This window comes from Neopsephotus bourkii, unplaced genomic scaffold (genome assembly GCF_033783945.1).
Source record: "Neopsephotus bourkii isolate Nb327-2 ecotype Australia unplaced genomic scaffold, CSIRO-AGI_Nbou_v1 NB_962, whole genome shotgun sequence".
Lineage (NCBI taxonomy): Eukaryota > Metazoa > Chordata > Aves > Psittaciformes > Psittacidae > Neopsephotus > Neopsephotus bourkii.
Genome location: NW_026901456.1, coordinates 9,667,271 through 9,690,430, shown reverse-complemented (window position 1 = coordinate 9,690,430; position 23,160 = coordinate 9,667,271). Strand labels below are relative to the sequence as shown.

The 23,160-nt window shown below is 37.1% G+C and overlaps 1 protein-coding gene across 17 annotated transcripts in view; it reads left to right on the top strand.

The window, feature by feature from the left end:
* Nucleotides 1-23,160, top strand: part of KDM6A (lysine demethylase 6A) — a 158,176-nt gene that overhangs the window by 43,061 nt on the left and 91,955 nt on the right. For all 17 annotated transcript variants that reach the window (XR_009726379.1, XR_009726378.1, XM_061359307.1 and 14 more), the window contains exon 4: nucleotides 8,871-8,920. Coding sequence is in view for 15 of the 17 variants with exons in the window: in XM_061359307.1 (XP_061215291.1) it covers nucleotides 8,871-8,920 (50 nt within the window). In the remaining 2 variants the exon portion in view is untranslated. The remainder of the gene's footprint in view (nucleotides 1-8,870; nucleotides 8,921-23,160) is intronic.

The window sequence follows — 23,160 nt, the reverse complement described above, 5'->3', positions numbered from 1 at the left end:
ATAATACCGGAGGAATCTTAACTGATGGGAAAATGGAAGTTAAAGAGTTGGATTTGATTTTTTTTGTTGAGGGCCACATTTTCTTGTTCACAACAGTTGTTGAACTCCAGTACCAAAGACTGTAAAAGTATTAGCTACAATGCAAAAGTCGTAAGTGTTCCATAATTAATATACTACTATTACGTGAAAGAAGTAGACTGCTGGTGCATTGCATTAGCAGTTTAACGTACAAATAAACATTGTTCCATTCTATAAATTCTGTTACTTTAATTATCATACATTCTAATTGCAATTATAGTTAAATATTAAATGCTTTGGAAGTGAAAAGTAAAGGGAGTTAAGGAGTGTTTTGATCCCAGTAATGTATATTTTATCCAGTTTTTAAGTACTGAAGTTCCAGAAGTATAAAATGCTGAAACAGGATGATTTTCAGAACTATAGATCTGTCCAGTCTGTAATTAGTCTTGGACAAAGTTATGGAGAAGTTGATATGTTTAATAAATAGGATCTAATTAATAAAATATCACACGATAGCAGCATGACTAATACTGCACCTTTTTAAATTTTTTTTAATCCTTGTAAGCCTATTATTTATTTAACTAAATATAGTTAATAAATGTGCGCACCTTTATAATGTAGAAATGTGTGTCTTTAAGTAAAGGCAAATGTGAGAGTGTTGTTTGTTTAAAAATGCCTGCAAAACAGTTTGTGGAAAGCAGAAAAAAATAGCTGCAGATGTATGAACAGCAATTGAGATGAAGCAGGGCTCGGTTGATAGAGATGAGTTAGGTTTCATGTGTATAGTTTCTCCTGTTTTGATATCTCTCATTTTTTCTAAATACCTTGACAGACATGGATCATTTGGTTCAGTGAAGGTTAATAATCCACTGCATGTTAGTATTTTCGTTTAGCTAGTATCTTCTTATAAATGTAGTAACAAAAAGCTGTAGGTCGTTTGTATATAAGAATTAGGACTTGTACCCCAGAAAACAGGGACCTTGAGGAAGATTCATGGTAGGTTACTGCATGTCATTATTGGAATCAACCAGGGAAGTATCATTTAGGGTCAGGCCCCCTTTGAATCTATGGTAAATAGATGGCTGATGCCTTGTTGAAGTCTAAATACATCTAGCACATATATTTTTAAATGAAGCCTGTTAAATGTTGCAGTAATTTCTCTTGAAATTACTTGAAGTGCATTGTATTTTCTGTCACTTAGCTGCTGAAGTTCAGATGTTATGTGCTTTTTTTTATTTGTTTCTTCCTTTTTTTCCTCTTGCGTAAAAACAAAGTAGTTGTCTCCAACAGAAGTTGTGGGTTTGCATCAGAAATTTATGGATGAGACTCTTTACTCTGTATTTATCTGAGATTAGACTAGAGTATCATTGTTTTTTCCTAGCCTTTAAAATTCCCAAGGCTAGTGTGCAGCTTGCAGATTTCCCAGAATACAGTGTGTTCAAATTGCTGTTGTTAAAGGGTTTTCTCTGCCGACATGAAATTGAGTTGTCTTGTTAACTGTGCTCGGGTACTGCGAGGAGAAGGTTCTAGGCAAGGTATCAACCTTTTTGCAGATTTTAAATACTGTGAGCCAGTGATGTGTATTCATGTGATCATAGCCAGCGCAAATTGATTCAGCTTAGCAAGTATGTTCAAGCTCGTTTCTGTGTCCAGCTTTTGCTGTCTTGATCATTACTGGTTAGACTTTGGCTTCAGGATTTCCCCAGATGAAAACGTTTGCTCCTCCCAATCAAAACTGTTCTGTTTGATTGTTTCAGAGGTTTCCAAACCTGTTGTTCCCTGGGTGTGTCTTTAGTGGCAGCCCCCATCTGCTTGTTGCTGTTCTCTGCTTTGGGCTGGCACAGCTGAACGTGCAGCTGTGTGGGGAGCTCATCCAATTGAAAAATAACCTAGAAGAACAAAGTGGCACAGTTGCCCCCAAATGTGAAACCTCAGCCTTAGGTTTTGCTGGAGGATGTTGATGGATTGTCATGCAGATTTTTGGACACTTGTCAGCATTGTAAGTCCCGTTAGGGCTCCATGCTACCTATATACCTGGGAACTTTGCTACTGCCTTCCCTGGGAGGGACAGCACAGTAACCAGAATGACTGTGCTGCTAATTTAGGAATAAAGGGATGCTACATCAGCATTTGGAGATTTTAAAACTTATTTTTACCTCATGACTGGCTTCCATAAGGAGTACAGAGCATAGACAGTGATCTTTAAGGCTTGTATTCTAGTTGAATGCTGTTTAATGAGCTCATGTAGTCTGACATCAACTGTGGCTTTCCTTAGGGATCTTTATATCTGTTTTTTAGAAGGGTCATATATAGTGACTGTGTTCCAACTTACGCCTTAGAGGACAGCCAACAGTTGCACAGGTGGAGACATACTTTTATAATTTGCCTCCTTGAACTCTGTTCTCTAAGAAAAAATCTTGGGAGTAGATAATGCAATTAAAGAACGATTTGGGAAAAACATACTGTTGTTCAAATCACAGTCACTAAAGCACAGTAAGTACTGCACTAAAATAATTCTTACTGCTGTACTCAAGTCGTGATCACATTTTTTTCTGTACTACATCTGAACAGTTTTAATAATATTTTTATTTATAGATAGTAACTGCACTGTCAAATGCACCAATATAAAAATAAATAATTTATAAGATAGAGTTAATTAGTCCAAGGGCATTTTTCAAGTAATTGGTAGGCTAAAATGTAAACCAAAACTAAGCCCCCTCCCCCTTCCTGCATTTGAGGTCCTGGTTTATTAAGATACAGCCTAAACCAAATTTAAAGGCTTTTTGATTGTTGTGTTTGGTTGAGAGAAAACTCCCAAATTCAGCAAGGTACATGTGTTCCTTTGTATTATAGCTCTGTAGAGGATTTCTCTGAGGTGGCTGATGTCTCCATCTTGTTGTAGTTTGATGGAAAGTATTGTCATTAGGAAGCATTTGAATGTGCTGTGGTCTGATACACAGAGTAGTAGTAGAGTCATCTTTTAAAGTAAGAGAGAACTTTCTAGCATGCACAGGATTGTGCTCTTTGCTGCTGGGTCATCTTTTACTGATGAGTCCTGAAGAATTATAATGAATTTTAAGTGGCATAGCAGTCTTGAGTTGTGAAAGAGGTAACTTTTAAATGAGTTTGATATTTAGGTTTAAGATTTTTAATTTTGTTGTCTGTAATTGTTAATAACTGGCAGAAATTGGGTTGCTGTTGATTTCAGCTTTAGGATGCTGCTATTAAATATTGGGTGGTTTAATTTCAGGCAGTCCAAACCATTATGTGATACTCCTTTAGAACAAAATAAGAACATCATCTTAAGCTTAAAACATTAAAATATTTTTTACAAGTTGGGGGAGGCAGGGGTTAGCATTAGAAGATTGTTGTTATAGAATATGGCTGGACCTTGTTATTTGACTGGTGGTCTGAAAATTCTCATTTGGGGCAGTGTTCTAAATAAACACTTTAATTGTTAGAAGTAATTTTGCAGAATATGCTGTTTGAAGGTTTTTTGAGCATCATGTGATTCCATTGTGTTCCTTCATTGATACTGTCAGTATTTCAAGACCTTTAATAGAGTTCATTATCTAAAGGATTTCTGTAACAGTAAACTCCTTGTAAAACTCCTGTATGTCTTACACATCTAATACCACTTAGTCTCCTAGGCCAGTTAGTTGGACATGACTGTGGGACAGTGGGATTCTCACCGTTTTACAGCTGTAGTATATTTCCAGATGAGGATGTGTAGTTAATAAAATTACTTACAGGACTAATTGGTGATAATTATTATTTTCTCTTCAGTGTATGATTGTGTTGCCTTTGTGTGTCTCCCTGCATTCTGTTTTAAAAACAAGACAATGCTTTAAGGCTTCCTTCATCATCTCTTTGGTACTTTCAGCACAGATCTCTGCAGGATATGGAGAACAACCTCTTTCCTAAGGCCTTGGAACAAAAGAACTGAGTTGCATTTTGCTGCTCTAGCTTCCATGTTTGTTTGTGTTTTTTTTCCATTGTGGAGTTATAGAATCATTTAGGTTGGAAAAGACCTTTAGGATCATAAAATCCAACCGCTAATGTAACACTGCGGAGTCCACCATTAAACCGTTTCCGTTAGTACCACATCTACACGTATTTTAAATACATCCAAGGATGGTGACTCCACCACTCCCCTTCACAGCCTGTTCCAGTGCTTGACAGCCCTTTCCATGAGGAAATCTTTCTTAATACCCAGTCTAAACCTGCCAACCTGTCTCTTGTTACTTGGGAGAAGAGACTGACACCCACCTCATTACAACCTCCTTTTGAACAGTTGTAGAGAATGATAAGGTCTCCTTTCAGTCTCCTTTTTTCCAGGGTAAATTACCCCAGTTCCTTCAGCCATGCTCATAACTTAAGCTCCAGACCCTTCACCAGCATCGTTGTCTGTCTTTGGACATGCTCCAGCATCTCAGTGTCTGTCTTGTCATGACAGGCCCAAAGCTGAACACAGTATTTGAGGTGTGGCCTCACCAGTGCTGAGTACAGGGGGACAATCGCTGACCTGGCCCTGCTGGCCACACGGTTTCTTATACAAGGCATGATGCTGTTGGCCTTCTTGGCCACGTGGGCTACTGCTGGCTCGTGTTCAGCTGACTGTTGACCAACACCCACAGGTAGTTTTCTGCCAGATGCTTCCCAGCCACTCTTCCTGAAGCCTGTAGCGTTGCATGTGGTTTTTACCCAAGTGCAGGGGCCATTGCTGAGTCTTTCTGTGAACCTCATACAATTGGCCTCAGCCCATCGATATCCAGCCTGTCTGGATCCCTCTGTAGAGCCTTTCTACCCTCCAGCAGATCAACACTCCTGCCCAACTTGGTGGCTTACTTGCAAACTTACTGAATGTGCACGCAATCCCCTCATCTAGATCACCGATAGAATTGTTAAACAGAAATGGCCCTGGGGAACACCACTTGTAACCAGCCACTAACTGCGTCTACCTCCATTCACCATTGACTCTTTGGGCCTGGGCATCCAGTCCATGTTTGACCCAACAAAAAGTAAATTCCATTGACTCAACCTTGGCATTCCCTCACCTTTTCATGTCTTTAGTTTTATGGCCCAGTAGTGTTCATCTTGATAGGTTAAAACACTTGTGGATAAAACCTGTGCGATGTAATAAGCTGTTTCCATAACCTGTGTGTGTCTCCTAAGTGTTCAATGAAGATTTTTCTTTTTCCCCCTGGAAGCATTGTCAATCTAAAGCAATGCATGTGCCCTTTCATTGTTTCCCTTGTAAAGTTCTTCAGCTTTTTTTCTATCAAAGTGCTTGTTCTCACATCAGCTAAGCACTAAGAAATGTCAGTGCTTGATTAAAAATTAACATGAAAATAAATTTATATTTAAGAAAACAACTCTTGATTTATGTGGAAGAATATGGACCTCTGAATTGTTTTAAAACTCTTTTCAGGAGTATGTCATCAAATTAGTGCTTTTAACTTTCTGAAATATTCAGCAAGCCAAAATCTGTTAGTCACATTAAGCCTTGCAAGGTGCCACTAGATGGTGTCAGCATCTAGTTCTCTTTTTCCTTACTCAAGCACTAAAATGCTGAAACTGCACCATGTTTGCATCACTTTGAAAGGCCTCTTAATTTTTCAAGTATAAAGTAGGTTTGTTAAGACAGATCATAAAAGTTATTCTTTGACTGTGTGATTTGTGATTAGATGTGCTAAAAATGACAGGTAGGTGGATGTCGTTTAGACATTTTGCTCCCATTTTCACCTTGTTTGTTAGGTTACAGTTTTAGTCTGGATACGAAGAGAGATTGTCTGTTGTATTGCTGATACAATTATGTATTTTATAAAGTTCTACCGTTTATGAAATTAAGTGTATAAAAAAACCTCCACACCATTAAGTAACAAGATAACACCTGGAAACCCCATACCTGGTAATTACATAAAATCTAATTTGTGTTCTCTGTGTGAAATCAAGGAGGCTTACACAGAGGTGAATAAGAAACCCCTGTCATCTCTGTCCTGATAATGAGATGTCCCTTGACCCTTAGTCATAGTAAAAGGAGAAGGCAAATTTTTAGATGACAAATAATAAAGGCTGACAGTGTTAAAGTCGGTAGTTCTGGGTGGCTGTAGAAACCTGCAAGAGGAAAGCAGTATACTGTAACTGTATGAACTTGGCGAGGGTCTTCTCTGTATAGGAGGCAGAGGCTTAAAGGCGGAGTCCAAAGTGAGCCTGAGTTGATGAGGTTTCTTACTGTCCAGTAATTTCAGTTGTTTGGGTGGAAAGATGGTGTTTTTCTTCCCAGAGTGGTGGCAGGTAAAAATCCTTCTACTCTGTTCAAGTAGTGTAGCTGATGATGATTGATCTGAAAAGCTACAATGTAGCTTTGGGGCATATGTACCACCCCCTTTTCTATTTAGAATACGGTGGTAAATGCTGTATCTGCCCCTCGGTTTTAAGGTTTTCAGCAGTCTGATCCTAAGGATTCTCTGTTAGGCAAATAATGTAAATTGCCTGGGTTTGGAGAGAGATGTTAATAGGAAGAGTGTGAATTGATACAGTAAGTAATGAAATAGTGGGTAGAAGGATGGAGATAGGTAACTATGAGCACCTTTTTAAGGAATTCTAGAGTCACTTGTACAATATTGGTTTAGATGTCTGAATGTGCTCTCTCACCTTTGTGCTTTTAAGTGAGTGTTCTGTGGTTGTCTAGGTCATTTTACAAATACCGTTGACAGTGAAGCAAGAAACATTGTCCTGTTGTTGGTACTCAGTCCTATTCTGGGCATGTCCAGGCATGCATTTTCTAGATGAGCTGGAGTGTTTTGCATGCTGAAAAAAAAAAAGTTTCTATGTATTTGGCCTGCAGCAGTTCCGTATCTTTAAGAATTTCAGTGGCAGACTTTGAGATTGGAAAAGCTCAGTAATAAGCTCCTTATCAAAAGGTTGTCTCAGAATTCTGGTGTGAGTAGGAGTGATTTGAAAGCACCCATTTCATTAAAAAAGGACATGTTAACTGAAATGGAATAGTTGTGTCTGTAAAAATGAGAGTTGAACCTATGTTAAAAGAGGGGCAGTAGTTCATAGAATTTCTTTATTTATTTATTTATTTATTGACAAAAATTGCCTCACCTTGGGATGACCAATCTTGGATGAAAAGTAAAGGTGTAAATGATACTGCAGCCTTCAGTGTTGCTGGGGTTTTCTGGTGGTTTTGGTTTGTTTTGGTGCTTTTTTAATTATGCCTTTCTGTCAAGAAGTCATTGATAGCTGGGAGAATGTGAATCTAGAAGGAGCATTTGGGGTAGGAGGTTTTGTGTTATTGTGAGTATCCTTTATAACACAGTTACAGAATGTGACCGAAATATGCTTAGTCATAACATTCTTAAATTTACACTGTCAGACTGCAGTCATCCTTCAGATTGTACCAAATGTGGTGGGGGGGATGGGGGAGGAATTGTGTCCTGAAAGGCTTAGCCCAATGGATTTTCAGGTGATCTTATTCAACTTAAGTTGCATACATTTCATTTACGCATACTGCATGTTGATAGCATATGGATGATGAGTATTCTGGGTTGGTGGTTTTTTTTTTTTTTTTGTGTTCTGTTTTTTTTCCTCCTCTGGGCATGTAAATAAATCCCAGTTTAGAGCATCAAAATTAGAGGTTGGCTTCACAAGCAGTTCCAGTGGTGATGGGCACCTTATGGGCATGATTTGGCATTTGTCAGGCATTAAAAAATACAAGGTTGTGAGGCTTCATCTGTCGTTGCACTCATCTGTCTGTTCTTCAGAAGAGAAAGCTCTGTGTGCCTTGTCATTAAGAGTATGTTGTTCTTATTTTGCTTATACGTAAGGACTTTTCTTAGGTTACAGAAACGAATATGCAAGATAGGCATTAGAAGGGTGATAAAATTTGGGGACATTGTTTACCCGTGGCACTTACAGGAAATGAACCTGCACATAAAGTACATATTGTTCTTGCTGTCTTAATCTGTTTAGAGCTTGTATTTTTTCAAAGCAGAGTTCTCCTTCTTTTGTTGTTTGGAACATACATACTGTATAGAAACCATTCTCACATAAATTTAAAATGCAGATACTTTAAAAAATCAAAATCTTGGTGTTACCACAGTGAATTTTTACTTAAACTCTTAATTTTTTGGATGGTGCCTACTGCAGTGTTCTTACAAGAATGTTGTTCTTACTGTAACATTTGTGTTACAGTCTGATGTGGCCTGTAAACATAAGGGCAAGGTGAATCAACCAGAATTTTTAGTGGGAAAGAGCAGTGCAGGAATGATGATTTGAGAAATATTTTGCCAGGTAGAGCTACTGTTCTACCAAACAGAGCTGCTTTTAGTGCTGTTTTCCAGGTTAGTTTTGGTCTTGGATGTTGAATAAAATATAAACTTTTTTCTGCCTGCTTTTGTTTCTCTAGTTACTGAATGAAAGGGCATGTGAAATTGATTTCTTTTTGTATGTCCCTCTGCACCAGTTCTTTAGAAATTACAGGACACCAGGGAGCATGGTAAATGAGCTACATGATTAAATTTTTAAATCTTACAGCAGCTTTGTCCAGCATGAAAATCCCAAAATTTAAAATGATTTCTTTATTAGAGGTTTTCTGTAAAATATTGCTTGATTTACATTCATAAGATTAATAATAAATATACTTTTGGGTTGACATTTCATAAAACAAAATTACAATATCAAGGAATGCATTACCCACAACAGTGTACTTATTGTGGCAGTGTTACTTTTATTAAACCATTTATCATTTTAATGTTGTGTATTCTGACTCCTAAGGTTTTCTGTCTTTCTCTTCAAAGAAAATGTAACCAAACGAATTCAACATTCATTTTTCTCTCCTACAGCATTATCTGCATACCAGAGGTACTACAGTTTACAATCTGACTACTGGAAGGTCTGTATATGCTGACTTTGTTTGTTTGTTTGTTTGTTTGTTTGTTTTAATTAATGTTACTGTAAATTACCACATTTTAAAAAAAGGTGAATTTCAATATAAGTTTGAAGTATTTACCTACAATTAATTTTTTGGCATATTAATTGAGTGTTAATGGCAACGTTCACCTATATGTACAATTCGTTACAAATCCGGAAATAAATATTCGTGCCACTTGCTGAAATGGCAGATCAATTGACTTGATACAGTTTAGGTTTTTCTGAATTATTATCCATTCAGGTTTTCTTATGTAAGCATAGATATGTGGGTATGTATTAGTATTGAGAGAATCATAGACACCTGAAAGCTTCTGCACAGGCGATGGACTTGTACTGGGAAAAATCTTCTCAGGTTGCTTTTTATTTCTGCAGATGCCAGATTTTTTGAAGTACCTTTCAGTATTTTGGATAGTGCTTTAAGTAAGACAGGGAAAAAAATCTTGCATAGTAGAACTGCCTTGTATGTAGGTCTGTGTAGAGGTGCCAGGACTTCAGATTAGTAAAATGAAGACATTTCTCACAGTGACATTATCAAAAATAGTTAGCATTATTATATTGTAGTAGGAAATAATTTGAAGCTCATGACTGAGACAGAGGTGCAGGAAAGCATATAGCACAATGGGTAATTGTATGATCTTACATGGTTGTTTTCCTTAAAAGTGTGTATAAGTGCATAATTTGAATAGGGAGGACTAATTCTGGAAAGACATCAATACTAGATATATGCAAGCAGTAGAGCAGCAGCATGTTCTGTGTTCATTGCATTTTATAGGGACTCTTAAATACATTCTGAAAAATCCTGTGGCAGTTTCTTCCATCTGGGTCGTGGAAAGGCAGAAAGGGTAAATAAAGCATAAAAGAGTGAACCAAAATAAGTGAATTCTGGCATACGGAAGGAGAGGTCAAATTGGAAGATGCCGGGGAAGTTTTGTATTGTCTTGCAAAGCCCTGGCTCCAGTAGAAGTTGTATGATGCCACTTTTGCACCAGGCCATTTTGGAGTTGAAGTAGTTGGTTTTTTTTTTAGAAATAACCCCTGTAGTACAACAATGAAGGCATTCATATATCCTGACTTCTTATGTACTCTCGGGGACTTAATTTAAAGATTGCTGTAAATGAGTGTTGAAATCAATCGACTAATTAAACATTAATTATAATAGTTTCTGATGGTTGTACTCTTCTTATGTTAAGCATTTCAGAATAGATTGTGACTTGAATTATTTTGTCTGTCTTTTGTTCTAATGACTCATTATTAGGAGAAGTGGTAAGTGGGGCCTGAAATGGTACTGGCGAGGGACTTTTCATCAGGGACTGTAGTGATAGGACAAGGGGTAACGGGTTCAAACTTAAACAGGGGAAGTTGAGATTGGATATAAGGGGCAAGTTCTATACTGTGAGGGTGGTGAGGCACTGGAATGGGTTGCCCAAGGAAGTTGTGAATGCTCCATCCCTGGTGGTGTTCAAGGCCAGGTTGGAGAGAGCCTTGGGTGGCATGGTTTAGTGTGAGGTGTCCCTGCCCATGGCAGGGGGGTTGTAAGCAGATGATCTTAAGGTCCTTTCCAACCCTAACTATTCTATGATTACTAAATTAATTTCTCTGCATTTTCAGAACTCATGGTGAAGTGTCGATCATTATTTCCATAGGCATAGAGTGTTTTGGTATGGCTCAGAGTATTATCTGCAGTTAAAATAAATGCTAACTGGTTGTTTTGCAGTTCTATCTCAAGAGCATGGGTGGCAGTACAATGCGTGTCTATGCTTGACTTACTGGAAGCAAGTTCTGTTTGTACGCAGTGTGCTGATATTCTAACATAGCTGTTTCTTGTGTGTATCTCAAGAGTTCTATCATGCAGAGATTATTTCAAACAGTTGTTTGCAGCTGACAAAAGAGCATTTTGATGTCCAAAAAGAAAAAAAGGAGGGGAGGGGGAAGCCACCAACACCTCCCATTCCCCACCCCTCCAAACTCAAAACCCTGGTAATTTTTCTTAAGGTTGGCCTTACCTGGAGAGGATACTATGCTACTTGTTCTCATTATAAGCTTCCTTATAAATATGTAGTATAAAGTGTTTTGGGGTTTTTTTCCATAATAATTTTGGGGATTATCTTCATTTTTACACGCATAAAGAAGAGCCTGAAAGAGCCCCAAAATATGTTTTCAGTTAAAACCTTTTTTGCTGAACCCAGTACAAATAACATGTGAACCATATTTCATCTTATTAATGACGAAGCCTGGAGTGGCATGGTTTAGTGTGAGGCGTCCCTGCCCGTGGCAGGAGGGTTGGAACTAGATCATAGATGATCTTAAGGTCTTTTCCAACCCTAACTATTCTATGATTCTGTGATGAAGCTAGTCTGGAATTGGCAGTGGAAGCTTCGGTCTAGAGAAAAGTCTTCCTCTCCGTACCCCAACTGAGAGGATTTCTTGTTTCTTGTTATCTTTACAGCTTTGTGTCTCTAAAAATCCATCTAGTAAAGAATAAGCTTGTGGTATATTACCGGTTACCCTTATATGTTGTTTTGTTATTGTTTGCAATTAACTTTTTTTCAAAGAGCTACACTTGACTAAAAGAAAAAAAAGCAGTCACATTTCCTAGTTCTAGCTCTTACAGGGTTAGGTATCATCAATGAAGTTGGAATTTGTGATGGTAAAGAACGGGAGAGAAGTGAGTGAAGAAAGGGTAATATTTATGAGCTGTGAGGAGAGCTGTGTGAGAGAACTGAGAGGTTGATGGAGACTGCTGAATCACATGAAGGTTATTATATAAGGAAGGTTTGAAACCAGAGACGAACAGTCTTAGGCAGCATATCTGAAATTACTTACTGTGGTGCAGTGCAAATTTACATGCTTAAAATAAGTGTCCTGTGTGTTCTTTGATTTATAAATAAAAAACTTCTAGAAGGATTGCATGATATTTAAGTTGCTTTGGCTATAGTTTGCCTCCTTATGTAGTCTTTATAGTCTCTGATACTTGGGTTTTTGCTGTTGCATGGGGTTAGTAATTGAGCATTATTTTCATCCATTATTCATTGTATTTATTCTATAGTTCATGTCTTCTCCTTTCACAAAGAAAAGCATTCTACTTGCTTTTTTAATAGAATTTTCTGATGGTTTGAATTTTTCAGAATTTTTCAGGATTTGGTGCATGGGTTGTTTTTTGGTTTTGTTGCATTTTGTTGATCTTATGGAACAAAAAGAAAAAAGACTTCAGAAAATATATTCTGGGTGTAAGTTATAGTGATGGAAGTAAGTGTGAAAGGTTAGGAAGATGCTGTATTCTGTCATCTACCACATCAATACTTCCCTTCACTCTGAGACATTACTTCCTTTCAAAGAAGTAATACCTGTACAGATAGTTTTGAAAGATCTGGCTTGCATTATGTCACATGTTCCTAAATAGAACATTTTTTGCAGTAATGTCTTTGGGCACTCACAGATCCACATAAAAATGTCCTGTAAAATTATATAGTTTTTATTCTGCACAGGCACTGTGGTACCTTAGGTCTGTGTTTAAAAAAAAAATATTTGACTTGAGATCTTACAAAGTAAATACATTAACTTGGATAAAAGCTGAGATAACTTAATAGAGTTCTTGCATTCAAGTAGTTTTCTCAATGCTGCTGCTTCGTATGTGCCTATGCTAAAATAAATCTCCCTTCTGTGCAATGTACTTCATTCTGATTTCTTTTTAAAACTCCCGTGTCAACATGTTGGGGGAGGTGAGGAGGACTGTGGGGGATGAATGGATGGGAAGGGCAGTTCAGGAGAGGGAGACAGCTAGAACTGCAGTTTGTAGATTTTGATGCTACTGAGAAAATAAAGACATCAAGTGTAAGTGTCTGCCATGGTTATCAGTTTTGACATGTTCTGAGGAGGCAGGATTAAAAGCTCAGCAAGGAGTAAGATATTTTTGATTTTATCCAAACTTGATGGCAGATATCTGGCACCTGGAAAAAAAATATTTTAATCATTTCATGTGGTTGTATTCTAGTGCAGTTGATTGTACTGAACTCTTTTATATAACGTCTGGGTTTGGCTAGGGCTGTTACAACAGAAATTTCAGTACATGAGTGAATTGAGTGTAAGTGTTAAAACATCTAGATCTGTTACACTGACCTGGTTGCCCAGGGCAGGGGAGACCTAGAAGCCTTCCTCCATGGATATAGGGCTACAAGAGGTTTCAGTGCTCGCTAGAGTGGTTCTTAAGATGGTTGTCTGGTACTTTGATTAGATCTCTGCTTTGGTGTAACACTGCTACTGCAGCCCTTACGTGGTTTGATAGTTTTGATTATATAGTATATATTTGGCCTGTTGCCGGTAGGTGAGTGTTCACATATTGACAGTTAGAAATTGTGAACCTGTAGTTTTTGCAACTCAGAATTTGAATAAATAGAATTTTTTGGTATGGGCATGTTAAGGAGAAGGGAGGTCCCATATGCTGATTCTCTGCAGTGTTTCCATGTCACCCGTATTGAAATCTCTGTGGTGGTGGAATGAAAAGGTAGCTTTCTAGACAGGATTTTAGTAAAATCCAGGGGACTGTGGACTAGTTTTAAGGAGCATGAGGACAGTACTGCCATTGTACCTTAATTTGGAGTGTGTTAATTCATCACTGTATCCTGTCTGTCTTCAAGGATTTCTGTAAAAAGCTGTTTTTCATCCGAGTAACAGAGGGTGCACAAATACTTTAATATTTCTATCTATATGTGAATAAGCTGGAGGATTGCCAGGGCACAGTGTTTAGAGATGCATTTTAAGTGAAGCTTATAATGTTGGAAGCTACTGTGCAAATTAGTTACTCCCGTATCAAGGAAGACTACTGCGAACTAGGATGCTAGAACTTAGACTGAGGATGCCTTAAACAGAAAAGAAACTATCACTTCATGGCGAAATGTTTGGAATGGATCAGTCAGAAAACATGAATGCTCCTTGGAATGTTTGAAGAACATTTATTAGTGAGTTACGTCCTTCGTACAGTTCTTGCTAGCTGTTGACTTCGGCTGGGAAGTTTCTTAGAAGAAGAGAAATCTGACGGGCACTCTTTATCTCATTGTTATGAAACTGGTCCTAATCACCTTTCTTTTAAATAAAGAGTTCATTTATGTGGTCAGGGTGAAAACATCAAAGAAGTTTAGTAAACCCCAACGGGGGGTTTCAAAAACATTTGAAAATGTCTTTGTTCCAGTGGATTTAAAGAATATGTGGGTATAGGACAGGTACAAACTGAATTTACAGTTGCGTGGCTATACTGTAAAAGACCAAATGGTCTAGTTTAAAAAAAGAAAAAAATTGAAGTGGGGGAGGGTGAATAAATCCCATAGTTGTTTTGCAGCAAGGTATCAGTCTAGTTCTGGAAAGCATCTCTTTGGTACTCCCTGCACATGTTTACTAGACATGAGAATTACTGAGTTCAAATTCTTACCTCAGACCTTATTCATATTTGTCTTTTAAAAATAAATAATTCTTAGAAATTTAATTCTGGTTATATGTTTGCAGATAACAGAATTTCCTCTCACTTTTCCCAGAAAGTCTTCATAAAACTGAGGAGAATCCAAAACCATACAGAAGTATTAAATAAAACCAAAAACCTCCAAATTGAAAGCCCAGGAAAATGCAACTGTATATGTGTGTGCTAGTCATGGAAGAAGGATGTGATCTTAGTTTACAACATTGAGTTGTTTGTTTGTTAGAAAAAGTGATTTTATAACATTCCTTCTTATATAGACCTAAAGTGTAATTTTGTATCAGGTAATTTTTCACAGTGCTGTTTTATAATTAAACCTATGTAGAAATATTGCTAGGAGTATTCTCAACCTTATGGGTCTAAACCACTTTTAGTGAGTAGTAAGGCTTTTTTTGCCCAAAGAACTAAAGTAATAAAAGCCCATGAGTGTTTGTTTTTTAAATGTGACCTGTTGCTTGTTTTAATATTTTTTTATGCAGCGTCTTTTAATCTCCTTCTACCTTTTTCATCTTGATAGCCCAAATGTATGGGTTTTTTTTGTATATACTCCTAATGCTATAAAATATGAAAACAATTATAAAAACATTGCTACTTTAGTTTTGTATTTTTTGCTGTCTCTTTTTCTCCAGATTGTAAGTCTGTTTCCCTCTTTAAAATAACTGGACAAAAAGCAATTACTAGATATACTGATAACAGCAAAAGCGGTGAGAACATTTTGCACCTTAGAGGATCTGTTATAAGACAGCAATTTTCCACTTCAGTGAGTCACAACTGTTTTATTTTCTGCAGTAACCTCAAAATACCAAGTAGTGCTTTTAGACAGAATTCATCATGTATTCCATGTGAAGATGGCTAAGTTGAAAACCTCCAATTCAGAATATATTTGCAAAATAAAAATGATAAGAATAGAATAAATAGAAATTTCAGAGGAAAAGGAGAATCAGTGAAAAAAAAACAAATCAAATAAAGATTCAGCTGCTCTGGAAGGCATTAAAAAGGGAGATACTATTAATACCTTCTATATGTTCGTTACTTCTGTCTGAAAGTAAAATGGTCATCCTTGCAGCACGTAGGATTCTGTACCACTGCTCATGTTTGTCTAAAACAAAAGGTTTTAGATAGCAGTCCTTTCACTAGAAGGCTTTTGATGAAGACATTCTGGGCATGTTCTGAGAAGGTATGAAATACAATTTTTCAAGGACATATTGTAGACAAAGAGGGAGAGAAACATGATATTATCACGTGTTATGGAACAACAAATACAAAATAGAGATCAATTTGAATGTCCTAATTCTTTTAATGCTGAAGACAGTAGGTCTTCATAATGGAGTTAAAAATATTTTTATGGTATTTAATGGGATAAGTATTTTCAGGAGACTGTATTGTGGAAAGCAGTCTAGAAATACAGTCTTAGTCTGATAAAGCATTATGATATGGGATGGCAAGCTATTATGCCCAGGAAAAGAACATAAGAGGAGGAAGGAACCGAGGAGAGAAATAACTGTTAAGACCAAGTGAGACTGAACAAATAATATGAGGAAGACAAGCTGAGGAAGAATCACAGGGAGTGGGGAAGGAAGATTGTGGCCCTGCTGAGAATTTGAATGTGAAGAAGATGAGAGAATTAAAAGCAAACTTTAGGGCTAAGAGCATATGGAAAGAAGGGAGGAGGGTATATATATGATAATACAGGAGTGGACTGCAGGAGGACTGAAAGGAGACTTTTGCCAGCTTTCTCCTAAATAGCAATCTCTGTCATAGAGTCACCAAAAAAGAAATGTGAGGAAGAAGGTAACTGTTCAGTTGAGGAGCACAGTATTAATCTTCAGCTGACCAGGATGTCTTCTATTTTGAGGAAGACAGAAAAAGGTAGACTGCGAAGCACCGAGGCTCACATGGGAAGCAAGAGAAGTATATAATAAAAATCTGGTATGTTAAAGAGTAGAGGAAATTACAGTAATGGGGCTTTAGCTGATAGAAATTAAATTTCTGTCCTGAACTTCGTGGAGAGTAAATAGCAAGGGGAGGAGGGATTTAAAATGATGAGAACTCCTCTCTTATGAATTAAACAATGAAGATTTTTAATGTATAGCTGTTACTGCAGCTGATGATAACAATTTTCTGCCACAAAAGAGCGTGAGTTTTTTTAGGAAATTAGAACAAAGGATCTAGCAATTGCATGAAGTGTTTTACTGAGATGCTGATGAAAAATAACTGAGGACGTATTTTCCACAATATTTTTTTGGGGGGCCACAGTGTATAAGAGTAACGATGTTGGTGAAAACTTTTCACTTTGGTCCTAAGATGTATTGGCAAAACAAAAAAATGGAGAAGAGCAGAAATGTACATAACATCATCAAAGTAACTTTTAAAGAAAAAACAGTAAAAAATCCTATAGCAAAGCACATAGCTAGCAATATCTGTTTCTCCAGAAATTTTTACAAATTATTAATACATTTAGATCATGAAATTGTGTTTTCAGTATGTTCGTGATGGATAGAAACTGCATATGAGAAGATACTTGAAAAGATAGAAGAGTTGTTAACAAGATCTAGGAGGAATTTGTAGTACAAAGATTGCTAAATTGAAGGGCTAAATTTATGAACTGTGCACCATATAATCTCTCTGCTGTATTAGAACACCTGGTAGGTTTGGAAATGCTGAAATAACCTCATTTACAGTATCCCATATATGTGATCAGTTAGCATGATTTTAGAAAATTGTTTCTTAAGTGCAAACTGTGAGTACTAACTGCAGTTCTTCCTGTTTCTAAGGGTGAAAGATGGTGTAAGCTTTCAGGATATTTCAGAAAAAAAATTATTAAGAAGAAACAGGAATGTTGGAAAGGTACTTAGGATTGTGTTACTAGTAACACTTGGTACATCTGTAAAATACACAAATAATAGAGGAAATGAACAACTGTTTTTAGGTTTCAGGGAAAGAACAACTGTACTTGGATTTCAGAAAAAGGTCTTTTAATGTTGGATGGTAAAAGTAAATGTTCTGTAAAGCAGAGAAGTTGAAGGAAGTATACTTCTTTTCCCTGAAACATGTTAAATAAATGCCGCCTAGAAAGTAAAGAAAAAAATGTGTTGTATTTCATGCTGTTAATTACAGTAAAGCACAAGTGATCCCTGGTTTAGAATAGAGAATACATTTATCCAGATGTTTGTTAAAGGGTAATAAATCTTAAGAGCTACAGTTTTGAGGTTTGTGCATTTTAGGGTGTGTGTGCATGTCTAAAATTCTGTTCCTCTGTTGACTAAACCACAGGGAATTCTTGGGTTGTCCTGTGACAAAGAAAGAAGCAGATGCTGGTTTTTACTATTGTTAATACAGACAAGTAATGCAGCCTGTCCAATTTTGTGTACAATAAAATCAAACAAGGTTCTAATGAGTAAATCTATTATTAGATGATGTATCTAATGAAATTATGACAGGATGGTATACTCCCTCTTCTTGACAGGAATCAAGAGTGGGTGTAAAATCTTAAAAAGAATGAGACTGACCAATTTAGCTAATAAATTTTGACGTTGCCTTTGACCTCCAGACAAATTTGATAAATTGCCTCTTTTTTCATGTCTCTTTTTATTAACTGTCATCATACAAAATAAAGAAATCCTCCTCTGCATGTATAAGCCATGTACTTGTTTGGGTCACAAGAAGGATTAGGCATTTGTAGGGAGCATGTATGTTTGTATTTGATTAAAAATATTTTGCATTTGCACTAAATTAGAAAAAGGTTTTTATTGCAGTGTCTGCAGTTTTAAATATTTTTTTTTTCAGTGTGTATTTATTCATTAAGCCACTCATCCCTTTTAATCAGTGGATTTATAAAAACTCAAAACTCTGGCAAATCTGTAATACACTCAGAATATTAATGGAAAAAGAGGAAAGAATGTGCTTTGGGGAGAAGCTGTGCTTGGGGCAGGAGAAGACAAGACAGAACCTCAGAGGAAACACTTCTACCTCACCCTGGACATGGAATCTGTTTCCAAACAATCTTCATAGCATTTTCGAGTAGTGATGTTTCACTGTGGAAATTCAGCAGGGACACTCTTCTTGTCCCCCTGTATGTATGGTCTCTGTTTAAAAATCCAAATACTCTGGGTGGAAATATCATAAGTATCATCAGGATTGATGGAAAAGTCTCTTCAGAAAAGTTTTTAATGCATGTTAAATTCTCCTATTGCAGAAGTTTCCTTTGTGCAGAATAAAAACCTGTCATCCTTCATCTACTAGTACTTAGAATAATAGCATGCTTCCTTTCTTCAGGCCTTGTGATGAGAATGCAGGATGCTAAAATATGAGACATGCTGAAGTGTGACAGTGGTGAATGTTATCAATTCAGATTTTTGGGAGAGAGGCATATTGAGTAGAACAGTTCTCACTCAAACAGAGGACACATCTTCAGTGTGCAAGAATATTATTTGAATGTTGATGATATTGAATGGCCAAATGTTTCTTTTGCTAAATATAAACAACCGTATTGACAATGGATGTGATTCTTGTTTTTTCAGAAGTATTCTGTTGTTTGCATGATACAGTTACTTTTGCTCCATACGATTGCTCTTCTGTGGCATGGAAAAGGTTAAAACAAAGCATACCACCCTGTCTTTCTTATTTCTGTTTTGTAGATTCCAGTTTGTTCATAAGCTGTAAGGAGATCCTGTCTCATGAATGAGTGGCATTGCTTTTCTTCAGAAATGAATCTTTTGCATTTTAAGGTTTATTCTTGGAAAGATTAAATACTTGCTTAGTTTTGGAAACAAAGAATTTATTCTCCATATATATAAAAAATATATATAAAATATATATATGTTTATTTTAATTTTATTATTCTCTCCAGAATTGATATTTGAGTTCTTTGGGTTTTTTTTGAAAACTCCTTAAGCATATACCTCATTAAAGCATTTCTGCTGTTGCATTCTGCATCCCCTCCTTTTCCCAAAAATACAGATGCAGTATTCTCTGTGTGGTGGGGAAGGGCAGGGTAGGAGTGGTTGAAGTGCAAGTGGTTCTAGTACAAATAGATGGAGAAGGTGGGAGGATGGGGAGGCATAGAACTTGCGTCTCTTTCTTGAAGACTGTGTAAGCAGGTTGTATGAACCTAATAAACTCATGCTCTGAAGAAAAGGCAAATAAAGTGTTTTGTGTTTGAGCATGAATTTGCTCTGCTCTCTGAAGCACCCTTACAAAAATGACTATTTGGAGGAGAAATAGAAATCAGTTCTGCTTCGTATGTTTAGTTGTGTAAAGGTGTAGGAAGAAGTAATTTCTGGTGTCTGCTTGCCTTTGAGGGAGTGTATCAGGTGAAGATTGGTACTGAAACCACTGAGTGCTTTTCCACTGAAGGGAAGGCCAGGTGCTGAAAGAACGCTGGAAATTCAAATGCTGAAGTGTACTAGCAGCAAACAAAAAAGCCTTGGAGTTTAGATAACCTCAAGAAAATCTAAATATATGCCTAGAAAGTCTGTAGCTACCTAGAAAACCTGCAGCTAATTATCTGTTCCTATACAGCTTGCAGGTCTGTGCTAATTAGGGAAGGCATGCAGAAACAAATACTAGCTTGGAAAAATATTAGTTGTCACCCTCAGCCACTTCTCTGGGCTGCTATATTCAAATTATTTGGCACTAATTTCTAAGTCACTGTGCAGTGCCATTTCGCACAAGTCATCCCTCCCAACTTCTCAGGGATAACGCAGAACTCGTAACTTCTATTCTTCATGCTGTGTCATTTTTCTCATCTAATTTCTCAACGAAGAAAGATACTGATGAGAGATCCAACATCTCAGATATGGGAGAAGTATCTCTTCTCCTGTAGAGAAAGATCTTCCACCCTGTTTTTTTTCTTTCCCAGCCTAGTCTTTGTTCTGTAAGGCTAAAAAGTTCCTTGGTTATGTTTTATCTGGTATTAGAAGCCAAAAAAATGTAGCAGTTGTTCTTGCTTTCCTCATTCAGTCTTTCTTTCTGGATTAGATTTTTACTTAGTGTTTTTCTTATTGCAGGCATTATTCTAGCTTTTTCTTTCTGAATTCTCAGGTTCATCCAAAAAACAGCAATAAAACTGTATTGCCAGGCATCATAACTATACTGATGCTGTCTCATGTGTTCTTTAGAAGTATTGCATTACTGCTTTTTCCTCTTCCTAATGAGGGTTGGGATCCATTTCATGCAGGCACCTGCTGGACTCTTGGGGTCAGACACAGACTGATTCCCAGGTATCTTAATGGGGTACTCGGAAATCTGTAAACAACTTCTGGAAACAAAACAAAACAAAACAAAACAAAAAGCTGAAAAATCTGAATCCAGTCCTCATAAGCACTGTAGAAGGGGAGATGGATCAAAAAGTGTGGGGAGGCAGAAAGCAGAGATTGTCATGGGCAGTTAGCTTGAACTTAGAAAAGAGGAAGATAAACTGGTTATTATTCCTAATTACTATTTTCATTACAGCTAGACGATGAAAACCCACAGTGATGACAGAGAAAGGGGAATCTCTTTAAATCAGAACAGCATTGCTGCTGCAATTTTCTTTTCTCTTGTCAGCTGCTGCAGGAAGTTCATGTGTACTACATCTTCCAGCTTTCATTTCACTGGTTGTATAGGAAGTTGCATCAGTTTTGCAGAATGCTGCAGACTCACAATGTTTGAATGGTTTTGAAAAGCAACTGGGCAAATCCAGGGAAGGAAAATCCATTAAGAGCAATTAAATATGAAGACATTTTATCTGGCTTTAGAAACCTCTGAGCCACAAATCACTGGAGGTTGTGAGGGTATTCAAGGGAGGGAAAGGCTTAAAATAATGACAGAAAAGTAAGTGAAGTTACTCTTGCTAGTAACTTCAGCAGCAGTGTTTGAAAAGTTAAATGTTACTGCTGTATGATAGCCTGCTCCCTCCCTCCTGGGTGACCTACTTGGAGTTATGTTTCCATTTAGTGACATAGTCTTTACCTTTTGGAGAGGAAGGATAATTTTCTGATTAAATGCAATCATTGGATGTTGTCTACAGCAGGATTACTCTCTGGAGCTATACTGGAATTTCAGTACACTTTAGTCAGTTCTCTCTCTGTTTGAAATCCATAAAAATATAATAATATAAATGAAATCATCCATCTAGTTCATAATGGAGTATTATAATTCCATCTAATTTCTGTTCTGATCTCAAAATCTAGGCAGACAGAGCCCTCTATCTGTCTGGAACTTCTAAGTAAGATCTGAAGAAAAGCTTGTCTTGAAGGCAGTACCACTTCACTCAGACAATATGCTTTTTAGAGGCATGTCAGCATTTTTCTTTCCTAAACTTTCTTCCCTTTACACTGATATCAGACCCTGGCTTTTATAGAAAGAACATGTGGGTACTCTTTGCTGGAGAATTTTTCTCACCTTGGCTTTGAGTACTGAGAAAACTGCAGCAAAACAGATGAGGAATGTCGCTTCTGAGATCAAGACAAACCCAGATGACTGATGCCACAGGCAGCTAGTCTTGAACTAAGAATGGATATTGAGTGCTGTGTTGGAAAATCAGTCTAAAATAAAAATTACTCTAAAAGAACAAAACTGAAATGTTGGGTTGGTGGTTTGTTTCGGTTTTGGGTTTTGGGCGTGGGTTTTTTTTTTTGGTTCTTTCTTGTTTTATTTTTTCTTTTAAGCTACTTTTTTTTTCTAATTCTGGTATTTTATGTAGATGTGTAATTCCAAATCCATGTGGCATCTTTCCATGTTCCCTGGTAGCTAACCTCTATAAACTTTGATTTTTATCTTTTCCTGGGATTCTAGTTTTCTTTTTATATTCTTAGTCTTGCAGCTTGTACATACAAACTTGGAGATGTTGTGTGTGTCTTGAGATACTTTGATGATTCAAGTTCAGGGAGCGAGTACCAGGGGTAGGACTTTGCTTTATTACCTGCCTGGAACACAGTGAAGCACTGAGGTATTGGAGCAGTGTCTTGAAGCACTGTTCCATTCCATGATGACTGGCTGTGAAAAGAAGGTGGTCAACAGTTTTTTAATCATTGGGAAGAATGCAATCTGCCATGTCAACAAAGGATTACTTCGTCGTGTGTGGAACAAAGTTTCCCGTCTCTGTGCTGTGTCATTCAGTGTGAGGTGAACAGCAATTCACTGGTCTGGGTTATCAGACCAATATAAATCCAGAAGTGTACCTCTTCTCCCGAGTCCCTTTGGTAAACTTTGCTTTTGGAAAGAAGAGAATGAAGGGAGAGTGGCCATACGTAAGAAGAATCTAAGGCACGGCTCTTGTAAAGTCAGATTACTCAAAATTCTAGGTATAGAAGCTCCCACTTCGCTGACATGAAAGTAAATAAAGTGGAATTTCCTATTTTATTCCTTTCAAGATGGGCATATTGCACAGACAGCAGAGTTCTCTAAGGGATTTGGGGAGGGCTGAAGCAGGTTGTTAGCCTGAGCATTCTCTTTCTTTGGCTGAAAAGGAGCTGAATTGTAGGCCTAAAAGTCTTGAAGGCCGTCACAGTGAATGTGCTAAAAAGGTTTAAAAACTATTGAGAGGCATAGCTATCATATTGTGAAATTATAAGAGATACCAGGAATTAGAATATATCTGCCTGTTGATACAGAATCAGTTAATTACCATGTTTAGCAATTAAATATAGCCTGAACTTTCTACAGCTCATCGTAAAGTGGATGTGTTTGTGTTTAAGAAAAGAATTAAATTATGGGAACAAGGGTGCATCAACACTTACATGGATTAGGACGGGATT